The following is a 20877-nucleotide window of genomic DNA, read 5'->3' on the forward strand; positions in this document are numbered from 1 at the left end:
AATACCAAAGTTACCTTTTAATAACAGCTACATGGACCAAAAAAAATCCAACTATATTTAAAAACAACTGATCATTTCCTTAGTTTACTCATTTCTTCCCTTTGCTCTGAGCATTATCAACACTCATTTAAATCTTCTCTTTCTCTTGTTTCAGTGAGGGCGGGGTCTGTGTCAGACTCCGTTCAGCGACCCAGCACTCTTCGTGCCAACTCTGAGGATCACGGCTCCTTCAAGTCCAAGGACCAATCTCTAAACCCAGACAAAGACAGGGCAGCAGGCAAGAAGTCCTCAGACTCTGGGGAGGAGGCAGACAAAGACTTTATTTTAATTTGAGTAAGACAAATTTACAATTAAAAAAGCCTCAAGCGTTTTCCTTTAGAAAAGCAACTAAGGGAGAATCTAATCGACATGCTTTCATTTATATTCAAGGTTGTACCTGTAGGTCCTGTCTGACCGCAAAGTACAAATCATGTTTGGTTTGCAGGAAGCAGGAAGCCCTGCTGTAGTATCAGGTAATACACACTTTCAAATTAAATTTAGTTTGGTTATCTATGATTAAACCATTGATATTGACACTTTTGGGGGGAATATCCTCAGTAAACTTCTCAGTCACATCATGTCACCTAGTAAACCAAACTGTGCAAAATTCTCCTAAGAGCTTCCTTCTCACAAACAGCCTTTTCTCCTTTTGTCCTGCCCTCTGCTGTCAGGTGAAAATCTCACATCTCTAAAAGAAGAAACTTTTCAGGATTTGAGAAAATGGTTCCCAGGGTGAACGAGCGAATACAGCCAATGAAACCTGAATGAAGTTTGTAAACTACTAAGAAAAAAAAGATGCTTTCAGGAACCTGCAGATTTTGTGTGCGAAGGACAGATAGAGACTGTGAAACTACATCAAAAATCTCTTCCTTTGACTAATAATCTTAACGTCTCATTGCTATTTGTTGCAGTAGCTCGTCTCCCAGGGACCAAACACATGTAACAATAATACCAGGATCACTGTACTGTACTTGAACTCAAACAATACGATCCGACCAGGACCCAATGGCATTTTCTTCCTTCGGTATATTTGTATAGATTTTTCTATATGCTATTTTCTGCAAGTTACTGAATTCATTATGCAATTCATCTTCTTTTTATTTTTCAGGAATATACAGGTCCAGCTGAGAATCTCAGCCCACCATAAACCACAAACACACACATTAGATGTAGCTCTCCTGATAGTAGATACTACAGGTCACACAGAGGAGACAACTGGAGTTTTTACTAATAGCTATAGACTTTATCTAACATCCCAACTGAGCTCATGTTTGTCCCTGTGTGAGAGAGTTGGAGTGACCATATGAAGTGTTGCTTTGAGAGGACTGTGGTACACTTTAACTTCACTGATAACTAATCAATAAGGCTTCAGCACTGTTAACTAACACTGTTCTCTGTGTTTAGACACTGTGGAAAAAATATCTTATTATAGCCTACCTTTAAACTGCGGATGCCTTTGTTCCGCTGTTCATGGAGGAAAGTGTCTGTCATTAAGTAGCAATACAGAGCACCATTACAAACCATGACAAAAAAAACGGCTTTATTCCTAGCTGGTACTATTAAGCATTAAATAAAACTGTGTGGTGCGTAAGTGTTCATCACTGTCCTACACACTCCGAATTGCTCTTAAAGACAGATGGATTCTTACCTCCTGATAACACGCCTGCATTTATTTCCCCGGTGTGCTGATGGTCCAATGAAAGCAAAGAACTTACTCAAGAAGAGGAATGTCTTAGATAGTCTGCTGGAAGGTAAAGTGGAAGCCACCGACGTGTGCTTCCCATTTCAGCAGCTGTTTAGTTTCAGATTTTGACACCAACCTCTTTGGTCTGATCTTTGTGTGAAAGCGGGACACTGAGGGAACTCCAGCCTTCTAACACTTCAGACTTGACCTGCAGGGCTTTCAAATTCAGTTCACTTTCTCTTCATTCTGAGCAAAGACAATGTTTTGAAATTCAACCTGTAAAGGGGTTTGCCTTTGTTAAAAAAATAATTGAGAATGCAGTGCCTGAAGTGAAAGTGCACTGGGGGTAGCTGTATTTTAACCACGTGGACCTCTAGGGTATTGTGTATGTAGCAATGTCAAGACCTGAATGCTACACAACAACAACAGCAACAACAAAGGTCTCAGGCTGATTACACTTATCTTTGTCTTTAAAGAGCAAGAAGTGCCCTTTTCACACTGCAAACAGACGGCAAACCGATTCTCAGAATGACCTGGGGTCTCTTTATAAAACAACGCATAGGAGCCATACTAAAAATGTGCGTACAGACAAAAGCCTAAAATGGTGATAATTTCTACAATCAGGCTTCCACCTCACCGTCTGCATTGCCTATTTGGCCGTCTCCAAAATGCTTGTTAGCATGGGTCAAAGTTTCTCCCATGAAGTCTGTTTTTATAGATCACCATGCCTCTTTCAGGCCTCGTTTTGTGCGTACGCAATGTTTATAAATGAGACCCCTGGTGTTTAAATGATTGACAAAGTTAAAAATAAAAAAAGGCAGCTGAGATTTTGGAGTAACTCATATATTTATCTTCAGTTTGTTCCCTTAGCGTTGGATTTTATTTGATTTAAAACTATGCAGTTCTACTAATATCCATATATGCTCCGTGTAGCTACATGAAACTAGCCTCACATAGCCAGACCTATCTCCACACTTTGATTTAGTGCTGTGCATGAAACAGAAATACACACACTGAAACCATTTCACTAAGTTTCATATTAAAAACCACAAGAAATTAGCAGCACTGTGCACTTTCTGTTGGCATGAACATTAAAATGGTTACTGGAGTGTCTCTGTATCTGTAGATGAGGACAGGGGCCAGGAGCATCACTGGATTTGCCTGCTGCAAAACAAAACCTAGCTGCATGCTGTGCTTGCATCCAGAAGGTTAGCTAACTTTGGTTGATGCTTGACAATACTGTAAGTTTTTCAAAGCCTGGCAATTAAACACAGTTTTAATGATGATTCAGCTGTTGTGATTGGTTTAGAGAAATACAAACAACCCAGAGTACTTTTTTCCCTTAATTATGATGGGATCAGTCAGACCTTTTTCCAGGGCTGGCACAGAGCTAAACCAAGTGTGGCCTGGCTATGTGAGACTTCAGGAAAATGAACCCACATTTAAAGGATATAGTCCTATACTGTCAATGCAGAATATTTTTAGCTCTTATCCAACCAACTTTGCAATCATAAAAATGACAGAAATGCTCGCAGCATTACAAACATCTGTGTGTGAAATCCAACAACTGTATCATTATATCAACATTGACCACTGTGGAGTTTTATTTAAGTTAGACTATCTGGTTGTCGTGTGCCAAACTGTGCTCCAACATTCATCTGAAATGTGCACACGAGCTCGTTCTTTACTGCGCAGTGTGAAAGGGGCACAACTTGTATTTTGTTGTACTGTACAAGAATAATTCATGTCAGGGCCAAAGGTCTTACTGGTGCACCTTTTCCTACGGTGTCTATCGATGTCTTTTTGTAGGATTCTAATAAGATTTTCCTTCTTTGTCACTAATCATGGCTCGGAAATAACACTGTTCTTGCTGTATATAGTTAATCTAGTCTCTGATGTCAACACCTGCTTTGATTAACAGTCCCAGTCCCAAAAAACAAATACTATTTTTTTTTTGGAAGGTGTTCCATGACACTGAAAAAAAAATACCACTACTTTGCAATACGTTGAAAGCGTTAGCGTGTGCTGTATTCTGTTGACAGTTTCCTGTTGCGAGGAAATCACACGGACACCTTCTTTTGCTTTCTGTTTGGGATTTCAGAAGCAGCTGGCTTTGTTTCTGTTAAGTTGTGTGAAAGACTGATCTGTTCAATCCTGAAAAAAACGAGCATCCACTTTTATTTCTGTCGGTGCACGGACGGAGTGGAGCAAGTGAAAATAACCAGTAGCATTGAGTCTACATGTGTGTGACTGCATGATGTGGCTGTGAGTTGTACTGTATGTATATATGTGCTTTCATACATGTAGGAGTGTGTGTGTGTATATATGTATGTGTAATATACGCACGTGTAATATACACACTGTGATACATTCACACGCCTATGTGAACACAGCAAATCCTATATTGTTTTGGTACTAAGTACACTACTATACTAGGGGTTTGTTTGTAACTTATTTGGAATAAAAAAAAAAAACAGTGGCCGGTGATGTCTTGAACCTTTGTTTCTCCTCTCACATGTACATTGTGTTCATAAATGTAGAAATTAATTCTTTGTATGTATTAATTTGTTATTACATGTAATCAATGTAATGTTACTTTCATCATGATTCAAAAAAAAAAAGATGCAAAACAATGACCATTTTCTTTGAGCTGGAAAAACATGTGTGCTCATTAACAGTCCCGATACGTTATTTGTTCCATTTCTTCATGGATCAGTATCTTTCACTGAGTCATTCTGCTGTTGGACATTTCCTCATGCAAATATTAACATTGATTAAAAATAATTTTACAGGCTTTACAATCTCTGCGTTGTCTTTATTTTTAAAACTTTTGTTGAAGATCTGCTTTGCAGTGAAACAATACAGCCAGCAGATGGCAAATACAATGCCTCAGTATGCTCTCTCAGTCTCTCACACACACACACACACACACACACACTCACTCACACCCAAAGGGGGTGTGGTTTTTAATAAGTCAGAAAGAGCATATGTCAAGAAAGCAGACTGCACAGTGCATCACAGCTCGTCACTTACTGTAAGTCCTGGTTGTCTCTACATGTTAAGTTGGACGTCTTACTTTGCCTTTCTTCATTAAAATGGACAGTGCTTTTGATAACCTGGATGCAGCTGGTTTCCTGGAGATCTGGCAACACTTCGATGCAGATGGTGAGGACACTTGATGACATGTTTTTATTTTTTTTTTCTACAGAAACATACCTTAAACATGCCTACTTCATCATTTATGTGCTAGACACAAAGTCTGTCTTTTTTTTTTTTGGTGACAAAATTGTTGAAGGAACTAAGTGAAGATCTTATCGTGTTAAATATTCTTGTCATTGCAAAATAGGTTAAAAAATGTACAATGTCACGTATATGCTGTATATTCCATGTCTGAGAGGGGCTCGATGCAGAAATAAAAGTACACCAACAAGAAGCAGAATGACTTTACACAGGTCAGAACTCAAAATCTAAAAAAAAATAATAATTTGGCAAAGATTGAGTCATTTGGTGACTTCCTCTGAAGTTCTCACTGTATTTGAATTTTGATTAAGACTGAGACTTGCCTCATCACTTTTACAACCCAGGGACTTGTCTTTTTTATTCAACAGATAATGGCTACATTGAGGACAAAGAGCTGGATGACTTTTTCCGTCACATGATGAAGAGACTGGGTCCACAGGTAAGTCAACTTTGGATGAATTCATCCATAACTTCTGAAAACAGTGGTAACAGCAGTTCAATACAGTGCATGTCAAAAATGGCTCATCAGACACAGACACAGATCTGCACTGGGTTAACCTATAGTGCATGCTACACCAATGACAAAAAAAAAGGAATAGCAGTGTTAATATTATGGCTGTTCTCAAAATAAGATGACACTGATTTTACTATGAAATTTGTCATTAAATTCAATTTGGCATACAATGGTAATGTAAGAAGCTGCTGGTCAACATCAAATCTTGTTGATATGGGCTGGGCAACATATCAGTATTGTGATATAAGACTATATATCATCATTTATTTTATCTTTTCCTGGTTTTAAAGGCTTTATTACAATAAAGTTATGTAATATTCTGAATGACTGTTCCAGCTGTTCTATTATTTGCCTTTACCCACTTAGTCATTATTCCCACACTGCTGATGATTATTTTTCCAAATCTCACTGTGTAAATATTTTGCAAAATCACCAGTGGTCAACTATAATATCGTTGCAGTAATATTGGTATTGTGGTATGGTTATATTTGATTAACTCCATATCACCCAGCCCCACTTATGCAATACATTTTGGCTTTGGCCACAACACTTGTGATCTCTGCTGTGTGGGCAGCTGAACCTCGATGCAGTTATCTGGATGGGTGGGGTGACTAACGATGTAAGGCGCAACACAATTAAAGAGCTCTGGTCACTGTCAGAGGGAAAGTTCATCGCCAGTTGTAATGGAAAACCAAATGGGCGGATGCCTATTAGTATAGCTTCGGTGTGTGTTTGCCCGTGTGATTGGACTCCCTCAGATACTAATGGGGTTGTACTAAAACAAACAGACCACCGACCACATGTCACTTTGTCTCTCTGGTGTTTGCTTTCCATCATAAATGCCCCCAGGATGAGTACTGTTGTGTATTTTTCAAGGCACAGTCAATGTCTATTACATTATATGCAGCCACTGGGTGACATTAACCCCATGGTGCCTTTATGTCTTTTTGTCTATTTCATCTGGTGCAACATATCCCGTAATTTTGCAGATTTTTCATGAGTGAATTAACACATTTTCAAAAATGAATTTGCATGTGATACACTGAGTTGTCAGTAAAACCAAGAGAATACATGAGGTTGTTATGCAGTGTGCATAGTGTCAGTAGTGTACATTGAGTCAGATTTTACTGTGTGCTTTTAAAGATTTATGCTTAGGAACTGTTCTGTATTTATCAGGGGAGGGGTGTGGCTGGTGTGTGACTTTATTTATTTTTTTAAATCTTGAATCTCCTCAAAGCTACAGATATTTTTTCCTTGAGCCACCCTGAGTGACTGGGGGAAAATATATGACCCTCCATTTTGGAGCCAATGCAACGAGCAAACGGCACGGGAGTGAGAGTAATCACCGAAACATTCAGCTAGCCTAATTTCTCAAGCAAAATACAAGTGTGTGCGCATATCAGCAGAATATGGGTGCATGACAGCCACCATCCTACCACACAAAACAAAATTTGATGCACCAATTTATCGCCTGAACATAGAATTGTTGATTGTCCTCAGCCTATCAGCAAATAAGATGGCATTTGCAGAGGACAGTGGCCGATGTTTTTTGTTATGTCACATAAATTTTTTGCCGGCTAAAAACCAGGGCTTGAGCACAAACTTAAATCAACGAGCAGTGCAAGAAGTATACGATGATTGTTTGGCAGATGGGCTCCGTTATCTCACTGTTGTGTGATGAGATGGTTAGTAGCAGCCCATGTCCCAGTATCCCGGAATCCCAGTGTCTTAGCAACCAGGCATCCCAGCGTCCTCTAAGCCGACCCCCCCACTCCCCAAAAGAAACACAAGTCCCTCCTGAGTGCCTAAAAAGATTATTTGACGTGCTCCCCCACCGCACCCCATCCCCCACCACCATCACAGGTAACAGACGGTCCCTTAGCAACAGCACACTACAGGCACCAAACATGAGACAGAAAAGCAATGCTGAAGATAAATAGTTGCTTTTCTGTAATGAGCAAGGACCTGGCACCTGCTAGTCTGCAGCCTGTGTGCTCTCTGCACTACATGAAACGATGATTCAGACTTCAGCACCTCGGATCAACAGGTTTCTATAGCTACAGTACAGCGAGGGGGGGGGGGGGGGGGGGGGGGTTGCAAAGAGACACCGGATGATCAGCTGCTAAATATGTTTTAAAATAACTTCAACAGTTGAAAATATTCTTAGGTTCAGTTGTTTCAAGCTCTTGTCTGAGAAGAAGAAGAAACTGGTCTGCACAGGAAAAGGAAATGTGATTCTTAAGTCAGATAAGCACGCCACACACAATATCTTTGCAGCGTTTTAATCTCAATTTATCCGTAGTTATAATCTGCTACAATATGTCCATATGCTGCACTTCATCACATTTCAGCAGTGATAGTGCTTCCTGACTCATTATCTGTAGCAGCATGGTGTGGACTGATGAAAAGACGTCATGCAAGACTTCATATATTCCACTGAGGTGTTTATAGTAAGCTGTTTGCTGCAACCAAAGTTGGTCAAGGCATGGACTAACACTCTTTAGATGCATTTAATAAAACACACAATAACAACATTGTGTGCAAGAAAAATTTCATCTTGTCTTGGATAAGTGCACTACACTCTCTGTCCTTTGTATTACAAAGACCAAGTAGAGCAAGGACATGTAGAGCGAGCTACATAAACCCTTCACAAGCAGTACACCCTGGGTTGAGAAAGCAAACCTTGAGAGAAAAAAAAATCGAAGATCAAAGGAGTATCCATGGTGATATTGCTTAAAATAACTGTGACTCAGCCAGTTAAGTGTTTGTTCTTCAATATCATGTTAAGATTTTCAAAGATATCATTTGGAAAGAAGTGGTATAAAATACAAGTTAACTGCATAATTTGCCCCATCGTATACTGTATCATCATCATATCTGTGTCCACTCTAACGGAGGCTTTAAGTCAAGAAAATCAATGTTGTGTTTTAACCTCTTGTGTTTCTACAGGAGAAAGTGACTGAAGAGAGAGTCCAGAGGCTGAAGCAAAGGTTTATGTCTGCCTATGATGTCACTGCTGATGGGAAACTACAGATTCATGAGGTACTGCACAATTTCTGTGTCTGTGTCTCATTCACTTGCCAGTTATGTCCCCTCAGACTAAACACAGGGTACTTTATAGTGATTAAAGTGAAATAGCAGTTGATAAAATTCTCCCTAACATCATATCAGTCCAGAGAGTGACTGTCATATGAAATTATGCCCGCCTCTTTCTCACTATCTGCACCCTGAAAACCCTCTCATGCCAACTTCCTCATTATTCTATACCATCTTCCTCTTCTTCATCCCCTCTCTTTCTCAGACTCATCTATTCCGCCCAACCCCCTGTCTTTCTCTGAAATGCCTCCCTCTTCTTCCTCTGCATACCCTCTTCATCTTTTATTTATGTCATGTCTCCATAACAATGACCCAGCTCGTACAGAAGAATGGAAACTCATTTCCGGGACTGCTGAGGGTCAAGCCATCCTGTAGTGAAGAGACAGCCAGATGAAAGCAGCACTCAAACCATTTACCTAAATTAAATACCTGACAATCTATTGTATATACACACAGTGTGCACTATGTATGCAATATAAATCTGATCCTAATGGAAAAGAACCTAATTGTCTTTTTGGTATCCCAGCAGGAGTCTTGTTTGTAATTAATGAAGGCTGATTCTCAAATGACTTTTTGATTGAGTCAGTTTATTGAATTAAATCAAACTTGACTGACAATTTAACAGGCTGCGGCTGTTTCCCAGAAATTTAAAGCCATATTTTGATGACACCGCTCTCTCGGTCTCCACTCCTAGTAATTGATGCGGCTCTTGGCACAGCGGCGGTGTTTCATCAGAGCAATGAAGTGCATTTTCTGTTATTCTGGAAAAGAATCTTGTACCCATTCATTACACCAATCGCTTAATGCATTGCACCCACAGACCCCAAATGCTTTGGCTCTTACTCATAACGAGGAAAAAAAAATAAAAATCAATACATGTCCGCCAATTACACTGATTTGTAGTGGCTGATGCAGGAACGATGTGGTCAAACCTCGATGTAGCTACACTCCCTGACGACTTAGGAAGCACTTGTTTGGCTTTTTCTTTCTGGATTTGCTACCCATGTTTTCTTTTTTTCCAAATTTTAAAGTCTGTATACCTCACTGTGAGGAGCTCATTGGAACATTAGGTCTTGAGCAAAGCATTAGTTCAGGTAGGAGCTCAGTTCACATCCCAGCTACATCAGCTGATCTCAAGCAGCCAATCAACTGATGAGCAGCTGATTGATGGAAGGGAGTCAGCTGATAGATTACATGATTCCTTTCTATGCAACCAGTTGGCAAATCTCATTCAGGGTGCCCTATTTAAACTGCCTGGCCTGCCTACTGTTGCTGCTTCCTCTGCAAGCCACTTTGCAACCTGCCTCCACCCCAGCTCCTCCTTTTCTTGTTGTGTCTGACTTATCAATGTCATTTCTGTTTGTCATTGATGCTGCTCTGTTCTGTTCCTGGGGAGTAGTTGTTGCTGCTCTCCCCTTATGCCTTTCATGTAGGCGCATGGAAGGGCAGAGAGGTGTGCTCTCTCCAGCTTAGGCTCTCCATGTAGGCACGCGGAAGAGGCTTTCTGCATAGGCCTAAGGAAAGGCAGAGAGGCGCCAGAACAGAACCATACAGCCAAATATAATACTGCAACTGGAAGTAACGTTTTCTGTGACTAAAGTGTTCCTGACTGAAATGTTTTCATGGGACTTACTTGATGTAGCTGAAAGCAGTAACACTGTCATTCTAAGATACTGACAGAAACTACACTGTACAGTACCATATTTAGTGTGTTGATTGGTCATCAATACCCAGTCCACCTAATAAGGTCATACTGCATACTACTCCATACTGCCAACAGTAAGAATATAGGCTTATGTATGCTACACATGTCTCTGCTGACCAGTTTTTAACTCCAAAGTAAAGAAAAGAACTTTCCTCATACTTCTGCCTCTGCTCTATAAATAGCTCCAGAAAGGAAGTTAACGAGCCTATCACAAAGTGAGAGTATCCTGTGTGATAGCTGCATGGACTGCTGTTACTCCTCTAGTTCAATACAGTGTGACTGAACCATGGGACACAGTGTTCTCTTACTATCACAAAAAAAAAAAATCCGACAATTATATCAATCTAAAAGCGTAACCTATTCACTTTGCATTGCCTCATTAATGCAGGGTGTGCAACTGTACAACACACACTGTGCATATATTGTACAACTGAATTGAGATGCTCTTGCAGAGACTGTTTTAATCAAAGATGCTTAGGTGGGTGGACACGTAATGAAATGAGGGTTTCAACCTGTCATCCATCATTAATCTCCATAAAACTGTATACAGTCTGAATACTAACACTCTGCAGGTGTGTGCCATCTTCTCACATTACACCACAGTAGGTGCTGTGTATAGGCTATTTGTATATTGTTTAAAATGTATCATTTATTGCGAGCAACTGCCAACTGTTCTATGCATGACTATAAACTTCAACCTCCAATCAACAGATAATGAGATAATGAATTAGCGCTACTGTATATCACTGACACAGTCTTTTTAAGTCTTTTTAAAGTGTGCCGGTCAGCGTTTGTTTCCTGGACGCCTTGCTCCTCTGGCATCACAGCTGGTGCATTGCGCTTGATTTTTCTCAGAGTTCTTCATCTTTGTTACACAAACGGCTGCAGTATCATCTTGTTTTATATAAATAGATTGATGGGCCCCAGTTTAATCTGCTAATGGAGGGCTGATACTATTAAAAAGGACACACAAGAGAGGAGCAACATGAACTGGCGAGGAGCCAGGAGGAGCCGGAGTATGGTTGGTCATCCAAATGAGAATAGAACAGAAACTCTCACGTGCCTAGCCATGCAGATTGTTTCAGCTTGCAGAGGTAGTGAGATGTCTGTGGCTGAAACTTCTGCTGCCACCATAATACAAGGGTGAATGGAAAGAACAAGCATCTTTCCATATCATCAGGATACAGACCTCACTGTCAATAGTTTAATTGGATCTGTTTCTTCTATAGAGAGTACAGTAGATCTAATAAAAATTGAACCCTGATCTGATTAAAATTGCAAGGCCAGAACAGATTATACTGAACTGCTTTGGAGTTTGTATGTATGACTTCTGTAAACTTGGTGGTAACTGTTACTCTCTCCAAGAATAAAACGGACAAGACTTGAAGAGATGGAAAGCCTCATGCCATTATTACTGCTTTCTGCTCTGACCTTTGCTCTCTGTCCTGCTTTCTAGTTGGCCAATATGATCCTTCCCGAGGATGAGAACTTCCTGTTAATTTTCCGCAGAGAAGCTCCTCTGGACAACAGTGTTGACTTCATGAAGGTAAGGTCATAGACCATATCGAATGGATTCTATTTCTTTAACTAGAGATTCACGTGTCCTCCTGAATCTAATGTTGTTTTAAGTCCACATTGATGTGTAGCCATGTCAGCAGTCAGTTTTAATTGTGGAGCAGAGCAAAGTAAAACAAACTGTGATGAAGGGCAATATTAAAAAGACGGGCATTTAGAACACCCTCGATAGCACCATCTGTCTTGTCTACAGTGCTGGCCATTGTTGTTATTACTTCTTGTTGGTTCTGGTGCACTGCTTGATAACAGTGTCATTAGTCCCACCCATGGCACTGATTGGCTAATTCACTCTCCACACAGCGTCATTGGTTGTTGTTTTATTTTAACTGAGAAACCGCTGTCATGTCAATAATAATGTCAGACAGAAATTATTTTACTCAAACTCCGTGGTGTGGGCAGATTCGGAGCTCTAGAACCAGGCAAGTGTAAATCACACATTTCATCATGACACAATATTCAATCGATTCTTTGGACAACTATATGATGTTTGATATCATAAAGTCAACCACAATGCGATTTTGATTTGATTAAATTCAGGGGCCCGCAATCGATATGAGATGATATCGGTAAATATCCTCATTGTCTTTTTCTTGGCTGCTCTATAGGCCGCTAGCACTGTTTGAATGTTTAAGAAGGCAGTGTGCTTGGATTGAAGTGGTGACACAGATGTGCCATGGGAATTTCAAAATAAAGGCCTATCTTAACACTATGTATCGATGTTTTCACTTTGCTTCAATAATATTGTATCGTTGATCCAGAATTGATCCAGGTCAGTGAATCGTTACACCCCTACTACAGAGGTATACTGATAAGCCAAGACAGGAATAAAGTGACTGCAACTGCAAAGTCATCAAAATCAGTCATCAAAATATTGCGCTTGAGCAGTGACTTGCTGCGTCAGACACAAATGAAAAAAGCTGTCCTTTAATGTCGGCATGATACGTGGCCGGTCGCCGCTGTAGTTTAAAGGCACCCAACAGTGTCGGGGAAACTTGGCAGGACAAGAAGGAAAGTTAAGGCAGCAACAGTCTAAGTGGGGCAGGGGGGATGGGTGGTGGATGGGTCCAACAAACACCACCTGGTGTTCACTTTAAATAAGATTATAAAGCCAAACCTTGTTCCTTTTTCCTAAACCTTGCCGTGTGTTTTGTTGTCTAAACCCAACCATGTGTGTTAGTTGTTGAAGGAAAAACAATGTCAATTTGCAGTCAACAACCAACGCACCCAGGGTACCTTGCACGTCATATCTGGACATGGAGTCCATGACCAAACGTCCACATGTGACAAATGAGAATGTGTTGGCAGCTGACTATTGTTGCTTGTCCTCACCAGTTTAATTATTTTACAGAACTGCTTATTCCCTGGTGTACATAGACACAGGCCAGATACTGGACGGTTGGGACTCATAAACGTGTCACACATGAGTCCACCAGACAGATGAACCAAATTTACATTTTCAAGATAAATAAAGTTTTAATTTGTAGCTGTAATTCAGTAGTTCTTTAATTCTGAGCCTATAACAAAAACTAGGAAATAGATCGGCTGATCAATTCTAAGAAAATGATAATGGCAGGTAAGATGCAACACAATGCAAAACAACACAACAAACAACATATTTCAGCATTACAATAAAACCACCAGCTGTGATGTCACTTTGTATATATGCATATTTTGTTAGCTGTATTCCAGCTAGGTCAGATTCACCCATAACCACTGTGCATTGTATATGAGCATTTGCCAAGTTGCCCTTTCTTGCCCACTGCAGATATGGAGGAAGTATGATGTCGACTGCAGCGGCTACATCTCAGCCAGGGAGCTCAAGGTAAAGTTGTCACTCAGCACAAACCCACAACAGAACCAATGACACATCTCTTTTCTGTGCGAGGAACAACCTTCAGCAGTGGCATTTGTACAGAATGACTGTAACCCACAGCTACCATTTCCTGTTCGGTCATACTGAGACGTTTCTCCTCCTCCTCACCACACAGTGTGTTCAGTGCTACATCCTTCGGTTTGTAGATTGTGTTGGTGTGTTGTGTGTAATTGTGTTTTACCCACTGGCTTGGATTGTTTTGTTGTCTGATTATGAAAGAAACTTTTGTCTCTTAGGCTTTCTTGAAAGACCTGTTCCAACAGCATCACAAGGAAGTGTCATCGGACAAGCTGGACGAGTACACAGACACAATGGTAGTGATACAGTTCATTCACACACAGACAAACACACATTCCAGAGCAAAAGTCCCTACTTTTTCTAGTTTTAAAATAGGTTTTTTAGTCAGGTGTCAATGCACTCTCCCTTGCAAAGTGTTGACAGTTAAGTGTATGCTAAACCTTTTACTTTGTTTACCCAGCATGCAGCTTGATTCTGATTGTGAGCAGGAGGCTCTGTAGCATCTACTGTAAGTAGTAGTTGTGTAAAGCTGGTTCAGACCATCAAATCCTACATTTTCCAGGTAGCTTGCAAGTGCTAGTTAGGTTGCTGTCGCTACGTCCGTTATTGTTACACTCTATGGATACTGTACATTCATTATAATGGAAAAACAGTATGCAACAGCTGTTCTTAAAACATTATTTTTAACTTATTTATTTTCACAAAATAACGTTGTGTAAGACTGAAAAGATTTAAGCAGCTCCAGTCAACTATTTTGCCAAAAAAAGGCTATTGCTCAGAGGGACTTTTCACTTGTGGTATCTCTTTTCTGGTGTTCTTATGCATTTCCCTGCAACTGTCAAAAGGCAGTGACAAAGAAAGCAGCTTGTGTTATTTTTTTTATTGATCTGTCTCCGTGACCTACTTCAGTGGAAACCTAGAGTGTCATAGACTATTTCTACTATTCACTAGATTTCAGTTTGAAAGAAATTGGTTCACACTCAGTGTCAGGTCACGTAATGGGGTTAGAGTTACACTTGGTGTAAAGAAATAACAACAGTACAGATGAAGAGATTCACAGTCGCTGAAGTTCTTTTCGTGTTTCTCACTACGTCCTCTTTTTCTTGCAGATGAAAATCTTCGACAAAAACAAGGATGGCTGTTTGGATCTGAACGACTTGGCCAGGTGCTTTTCAATCTGTAAATTATAATGCGTTACTCAATACATGCCAATTGGATAGCCACAAAAGAAGATTTGATAATTTGTTGCCAAATGCTAACATCTCAAAAATGACTGCGTTGGTTAGCCAGTTTGCATTTTGAGACACAGACACACAGAGAATATGGATAAGACATTTTGATGTTGCTTGATAGATTATTACGCTTGGGTTCCCCCAGACCAGCCAAGTCCCTTCTTTGTGGAGTTTGCATGTTCTCCCCATGTTAGCATGGGTTTTCTCCGTGTCATGCTGAGGTTCGGTTAAGTGTTGACTCAAAATTTCCCGCAGATGTAAATGTAAGTGTGAATGGTTGTCTGTCTCAGTATGCCAGCTCTGATATAATCTGGTGACCTGTGAGTGTTTACTGTTTCAGTCATTTCTAAAGTCATACCGTACCTTAAATTTCTTGCAGAAGAAAGAAGGTGTCAATTCAACCATTTTTTTTCTCTTTGATAACTCGAATGCTTTTAAAGTATGTATTTCCTCCTCAACTAGGATCTTGGCTTTAGAGGAGAATTTCCTGCTCCAGTTCAAGATGGATGTAAGTATGCTCTTTATCTATTTCTTTCAAGTAGAGACAGACAACTTTTCAAAGTTTAGCGTTTCCAAGTGGTATTGCAGCTGTTGCGAAGACAACCAAATCGCTTTCGATTTTCCTCAGAGCCGCGCCTTGCTGTTTTTCTTTTGCCTCTTAAGAGTTCCCACAGTTAGTTCAGTTGTTGGCCATTTCCACCACTGGGGATTACAACTGCAAAAGCATTGCATTTATCCTCTTTGGTTGCTGTTAATAGTTACTTATAGCCACTGGGGAAAACGTAAGTGCTAGCCTCTTCCTGTTTTGGTTGCATAATGGCTGATGCAATTCAATTGTGCAACGTATTGAGCTGTATATTTCCCAGGAGATCGTACCCTGTGGCAGGCAGAATTGCAAAGTGAAAGCGAGGGAACCAATGTAAGCACAGATGGTGTCAGTATTCTATAGTTATAGGGGCGTCGGTGGCTTAGTGGATAGAGCGGGCGCCCCATGTACAAGGCTGTTCCCACAGCGGCCCGGGCTCAACTCCAGCCTGTGGCCCCTTGCTGCATGTCACTCCCTCTCTCTCTTCCCCTTTCAGGCTTGACTGTCCTATCAATTAAAGGCTTAAATGCCCCCAAAAAATATCTTATAAGTATTCTATAGTTATTATATTGTGCAATCAGCATCTACTTCATAATAAGATAAAGCAAAAAATTTGCCTATTTCCACTTTGCAACATTTTAATACAACCATGACTTAAAGTTGTCGAAATCCGGGCAATGACTTGCAGCATCACAGTGACAGTGACAAAAAAAGCTGTCCTTTAACGTCGGCATGATCACCATTATAGTTCAGTGGTGCTCAGCGGCATCGGGGGAAACGCAGTGGGACACAAACAAAAGTTAAGCCGACGAAAGTACGGGTAGGGTGGGTGGGAGGTGTACTGGGAGGAGTGGTGGACGGGTCCAACAAACACCGACTTTCAGCTATTGTGTACCCTAAGATTATAAAGCCAAACCCTGTTCTTTCTTCCTAAACCTAACCACATGTGCTAGTTGTTAAAGGCAAAAAAAAGTCCATTCGCTGTGTTGTACTGATGTAGTGCATTTATTTTGATAGAGACTGTATGCAAATGGTAAATTTACTGTGAAAACAGAAGTGTATTCTGAAAGTAGACAACGCATGTAACAGGCAGAACTTGACACGGCGTCCCAGAACATCAACAACCACAGGGTACCTTTCACATCTTATCAGGACGTGGGAAGTCCATGACCAAGAGAATGTGTTGTTTAAGTTACATTATTTTTATCTAATTTCTCTCCAACAACCCTCTCCTCATGTCCCAAGGCCTGCAGCAAAGAGGAGAGAAAGAGAGACTTTCAGAAGATCTTTGATCACTATGACGTTGTAAGTACAATAACACACTGGGTGGGACACAGATGAATTCTTCTAATTCGTAATTCCTAGGAAACTATGTGGGAATGTAGACAATTCAAGGAGCAACCTCTAAAGTACGATCTGTTGCAGTTCTGGAATATTTAACAGTACTTTTAGTTTTTTTTAAAGTAATAAGGGTGCTGGCAGCTTTCCAGTCAAGGCAGACATAACCTCCACTAAATGACTTCCATCCCCAATTAATAACACTCTCAAATTTACATAATGTGATAAGGCGTCCAGAGGAGGACTTGGTACAGCAACAGTCAGTCCAATTAGCTTCCATACCCCTGTAATGAAACATAATAAAATAAAGCACCCATTATGTTGTCAAGTCACTCTCTGGGATGATTTAACTCTGTCAGACTCATTCACAGTACAGCTCCAGATACGAGTCAGAAAGTCCCTACAGGAATCACTAATAAGCTTCCTATACATTGTAAAATCATGTTTATGACCTTGTCTGTATGTCAAGTAGTGCATGAACTAATGGCTTGTTTGGAATGTTATGTTGCCTGCACTTAGATTAATGTTCAGAGGAGCTTTGTGAAAAGTTTCCTGTGGTCACTGTTGGCTACCAGTCAGTCATTTTTTCACACCAAGGCTGCTTTTTTAAGTCCTTAAATTATCGGCACACCAAGCGGCACCTTTGTCATGTTATTGATTGTAGCATTAAAAGCCTTGATGTCATGGCAAGAAAGTGATATCTCATTTTGACCCCACTTGAAACTGCTTTTAAGGAAGAGTGTTTGTAGAATTACAGTAAGGGAGGGTCAGGAGCATCATATTTTCCCTGCTGTGTGCGACACTGTCAAGTGGCGCTGGTGTACTACTGCTTCTAATCAGACTGTGTAACCTGAAGGTGAACATTTTAAATAAATCTAATTGAGCAGCTATGATTAACAGGCAAACAGTCCAAGGTGCTTACTAAGGATATCACCAATGCATGCTGGGAAGTGTTCCAGCTCCACCAATAAACCAAAAGAAAATGTCCAGAAAAAAAGATTATGAAATAACTGACTGAGTGGGATGTAAATTAGATGAAGTAATCCACACTATTTTTCTTTCTTATTCTGTCTCTTGCTTTCTTGTTCAGAGTAAGACCGGAGCGCTGGAGGGTCCTGAGGTGGACGGCTTTGTCAAAGACATGATGGGGCTGGTCAGGGTATGTCATGCTTTCTGACATTCAGATATTAGTGTTGTTTACCAAAATATAAAGTATATCTACATATATGCCCCAGTTATTCCTTCTCCATTTCCTGCACACATACGGCTCAGTATCAAATCTAAATACAGTTTGAGTCAATGACTGTATATAAAGATGGACGACGTGTCTCCACTTCCACTCGCTGTACAAAAATGAAGCCAAAATATCTCCAATATGGGCACTGCCTCTTGTAAGCTGGTCACGCCATTCGGAGCCAGAGTCTGTGCAGTAGCGATTGGGAAATGGAGTATGGAGTTCCAGCCCGATTGCGGGCACACACAGCCGTCAATCATGACATCAGATCCCCTTTTTTATAGCATCAAATACCTAACTAAAACCAAACTTTTTTTGAGGGGTACTTCGATTTTTTTTGTTTGGCCCATGTCCCAAGCTAACATTGAGGGGGCGTGGTCTATGACCTGTGCTGCAGCCAACCACCAGGGGGCGATTGCGATGTTTTGGCTTCACTTTTGGGAGCTATCAGGAGTTTATCATGAGTGCATGCCAAGATAATCATAAATAGGAATGACAGTTAATCATTTCACTTATTTTTTAAGCAAAGATGGATACTCTCTGATATCAATCTATCAGATGTGAGGATGCTTTTCTGTAGATTATATTTCATAGACAACTGTATTTTGGATTGATGGTCCAATATAACAATTCTGAAGATGCTGCTCTGGGCTCTAGAGAACCATAATGAGCATTTTTCATTAAGTCTTTGGCATTTTATATACACAAAGGATTAGTTGATTAATCAACAAATTATCAGTGAACTACTCAACAAACACACAAACACATCAAAGTCAACTCCAATATTTGTGACAGTGATTTGTGATTTGAAAATCAAAGTGAATTCATGTTATTTAAAATCTTTACTTGGTTAAAACTTGAAGAGATGACAGTTTTTGGAGCAGGTGTTACTTGAGTTTGATGGGTGTGGACCCATATAAACACAGGCAGAGTGTCCATTACTAGCTGTAAGTATAATGCCTTTCCTGTCTCCTCTCTCCTTTGTCCTCTCCAGCCCAATCTCACCAGTTCTGAGCTGGACGAGCTGCGTCTCGTTCTGCTGCGTCACTGTGATGTCAACAAGGATGGAAAGATCCAGAGAAATGAGCTGGCTCTGTGTCTGGGAGTCAAACCTAAGCTTGGTTAAGAGAGCTGTATTATCTGATTGTATTATGAAACACTGACTCTGTATTCGTCGTGTAGTCAGCACTGGTAGGATGTTGTGTTTTGATCCGGACCAGTCTAATTACTGGGTTATTTAAGGTCAGTCTTAATAAAGACATATTTGATCATGAAAATAATAGAAACACAATTTGATATTATGTGATGGAAATACATTAAATGACTGTAGATCTATGACTTGAAATGACAGTGTTTCTTGTGCATGTTGTAAGCCAAAAGAAAAGAATGAGTTGTGAAAGATTACTTGGCTGTTATGATTGTGTCTGTGCTGTAAGATTTGCAATATATTAATCAGTTTGATAGTCTGAAAACATGTTTTTGAAAACATAGAATGTTTTTCACTGTAATATAAAGTTTTCTTCTTTTTGTTTGGTGCTGGAGTTTGTTGGCCATGATTGATGTTTGGTCATTTGCATGTTTCTCTGCTAAAGAAGGCTGAAGTACAGTATGTTGTAATTTTACTAGAATGCGCTGCAGAGGAAATAAAGTGAAAATGAGCATGTTGATTATCCTGTTCTCTTTATTGGCTACTGTAATTTTGAATATAAGAATAAAAGTATCAAACTTGTCAGTCAAAATTTAAATTAACATTAATTTAATTTGTTTTTTTATTTATTTACTAACTGCAGGAAGTAACATTTTGATCTGATGATACAATAAAATATACATAAAACAGAGGTTGGTATTAGTGTTATTCCTAAAAATCTTTGATTGTATCTAAGAGTGTTCATTCACCATTTTCATCACACTGCACTCATGATTGGTCGAATGCAAGGAAGTAATTAACATAGTTCCTTAGATTTCTCATTCTTTGTGCAACAACCAAGCAGCAACCTCCAAGGCTGAAAAAACTGCAGTTCCTCTAATGGCCACTTGAGGCTGTCCCTCAGCCATGTTAAAACTTAACAGCAGAAATAAACTTATAATGACTTTAGTTGTTCTTTTATCTCAGACATGTGTTAGGATGTTACATACCTTGACATGTTTCGGCGGAAACTTCCTATATAATTTATTTTTTATTTTATTTGTTATATAATTTACCCGTTTACATTTTATTAAGGCTTAAAGTTGACAGGTTGTGACAGTGACAGGCATTCTACAGATAGTGTCCTCGGCTTCTCAGTCAGATCAACCCCTTGCTCCTCCCAAATATGGTAACATATGGCTCCAAAAAAAATCCAAGATAGCAACAGACAAAATGCCAAACTTGAGGCTTCAAAATGGGAGTCCACAAGCCAATGGGTAATGTCACAGTAGTTATGCCATTATTTTTTACTGTCTATGGCTATAACTCATTAAAAAACACATTGGCATGGCAAGGTGGTACAGTGGACAGCATTGCCTCCTCACAGCAAAAGGGAACCCAGTTGCACCCAACTGAGCTGCGCCCCAAAAAACCCCCAATACGGCTAAAATGCCTGAGGCCAAACCTGCCAAACCTGGGGCTTGAACCCTGGGGTGGGGGAGCCCCCCTGTATGGAGCCTGCATCTTCTACTTACTTTCTCCAGGTACTCCGGCTTCCTCCCACAGTCCAAAGACATACAGGTTAATTGGTGACTCTAATTTGCCTGTAGGTGTGAA

At 40.1% G+C, this 20877-nt stretch overlaps 2 protein-coding genes across 6 annotated transcripts in view; both read left to right on the forward strand.

Moving 5' to 3' along the window:
* LOC126391874 (F-actin-uncapping protein LRRC16A-like) overlaps positions 1-4522 on the forward strand; it is a 91078-nt gene extending 86556 nt beyond the window's left edge. For 2 of the 5 annotated variants that reach the window (XM_050046843.1, XM_050046845.1), the window contains exon 38: positions 155-4522. In XM_050046843.1, coding sequence (XP_049902800.1) covers positions 155-333 — 179 coding nt within the window. In that variant the 3' untranslated portion in view covers positions 334-4522. The remainder of the gene's footprint in view (positions 1-154) is intronic. The other 3 variants (XR_007570127.1, XR_007570126.1, XM_050046844.1) reach the window with 3 other exon arrangements.
* Positions 4523-4705: 183 nt separating this feature from the next.
* scgn (secretagogin, EF-hand calcium binding protein) lies at positions 4706-19521 on the forward strand. Its single transcript, XM_050047675.1, has 11 exons — positions 4706-4888; positions 5332-5402; positions 8427-8519; positions 11735-11824; positions 13619-13675; positions 13963-14040; positions 14854-14909; positions 15439-15484; positions 16808-16867; positions 17991-18059; positions 19129-19521. Exons 1-11 carry the CDS (start codon positions 4819-4821, stop codon positions 19258-19260), a joined length of 822 nt encoding a protein of 273 aa, XP_049903632.1. The 5' UTR covers positions 4706-4818; the 3' UTR covers positions 19261-19521.
* The last annotated feature ends 1356 nt before the right edge of the window (positions 19522-20877 follow it).

This window comes from Epinephelus moara, chromosome 6 (assembly GCF_006386435.1).
Source record: "Epinephelus moara isolate mb chromosome 6, YSFRI_EMoa_1.0, whole genome shotgun sequence".
Taxonomy (NCBI): domain Eukaryota; kingdom Metazoa; phylum Chordata; class Actinopteri; order Perciformes; family Serranidae; genus Epinephelus; species Epinephelus moara.

What these genes read in the sequence shown, in the direction of transcription:
- scgn (XM_050047675.1), top strand. Translation starts at nt 4,819, where the DNA reads ATGGACAGTGCTTTTGATAACCTGGATGCAGCTGGTTTCCTGGAGATC. An exon ending in ACGAGTACACAGACACAATG is followed by an intron (nt 14,041 to 14,853) that starts GTAGTGATACAG and finishes TTTTTCTTGCAG; the next exon opens with ATGAAAATCTTCGACAAAAA. An exon ending in TGCTCCAGTTCAAGATGGAT is followed by an intron (nt 15,485 to 16,807) that starts GTAAGTATGCTC and finishes TCATGTCCCAAG; the next exon opens with GCCTGCAGCAAAGAGGAGAG.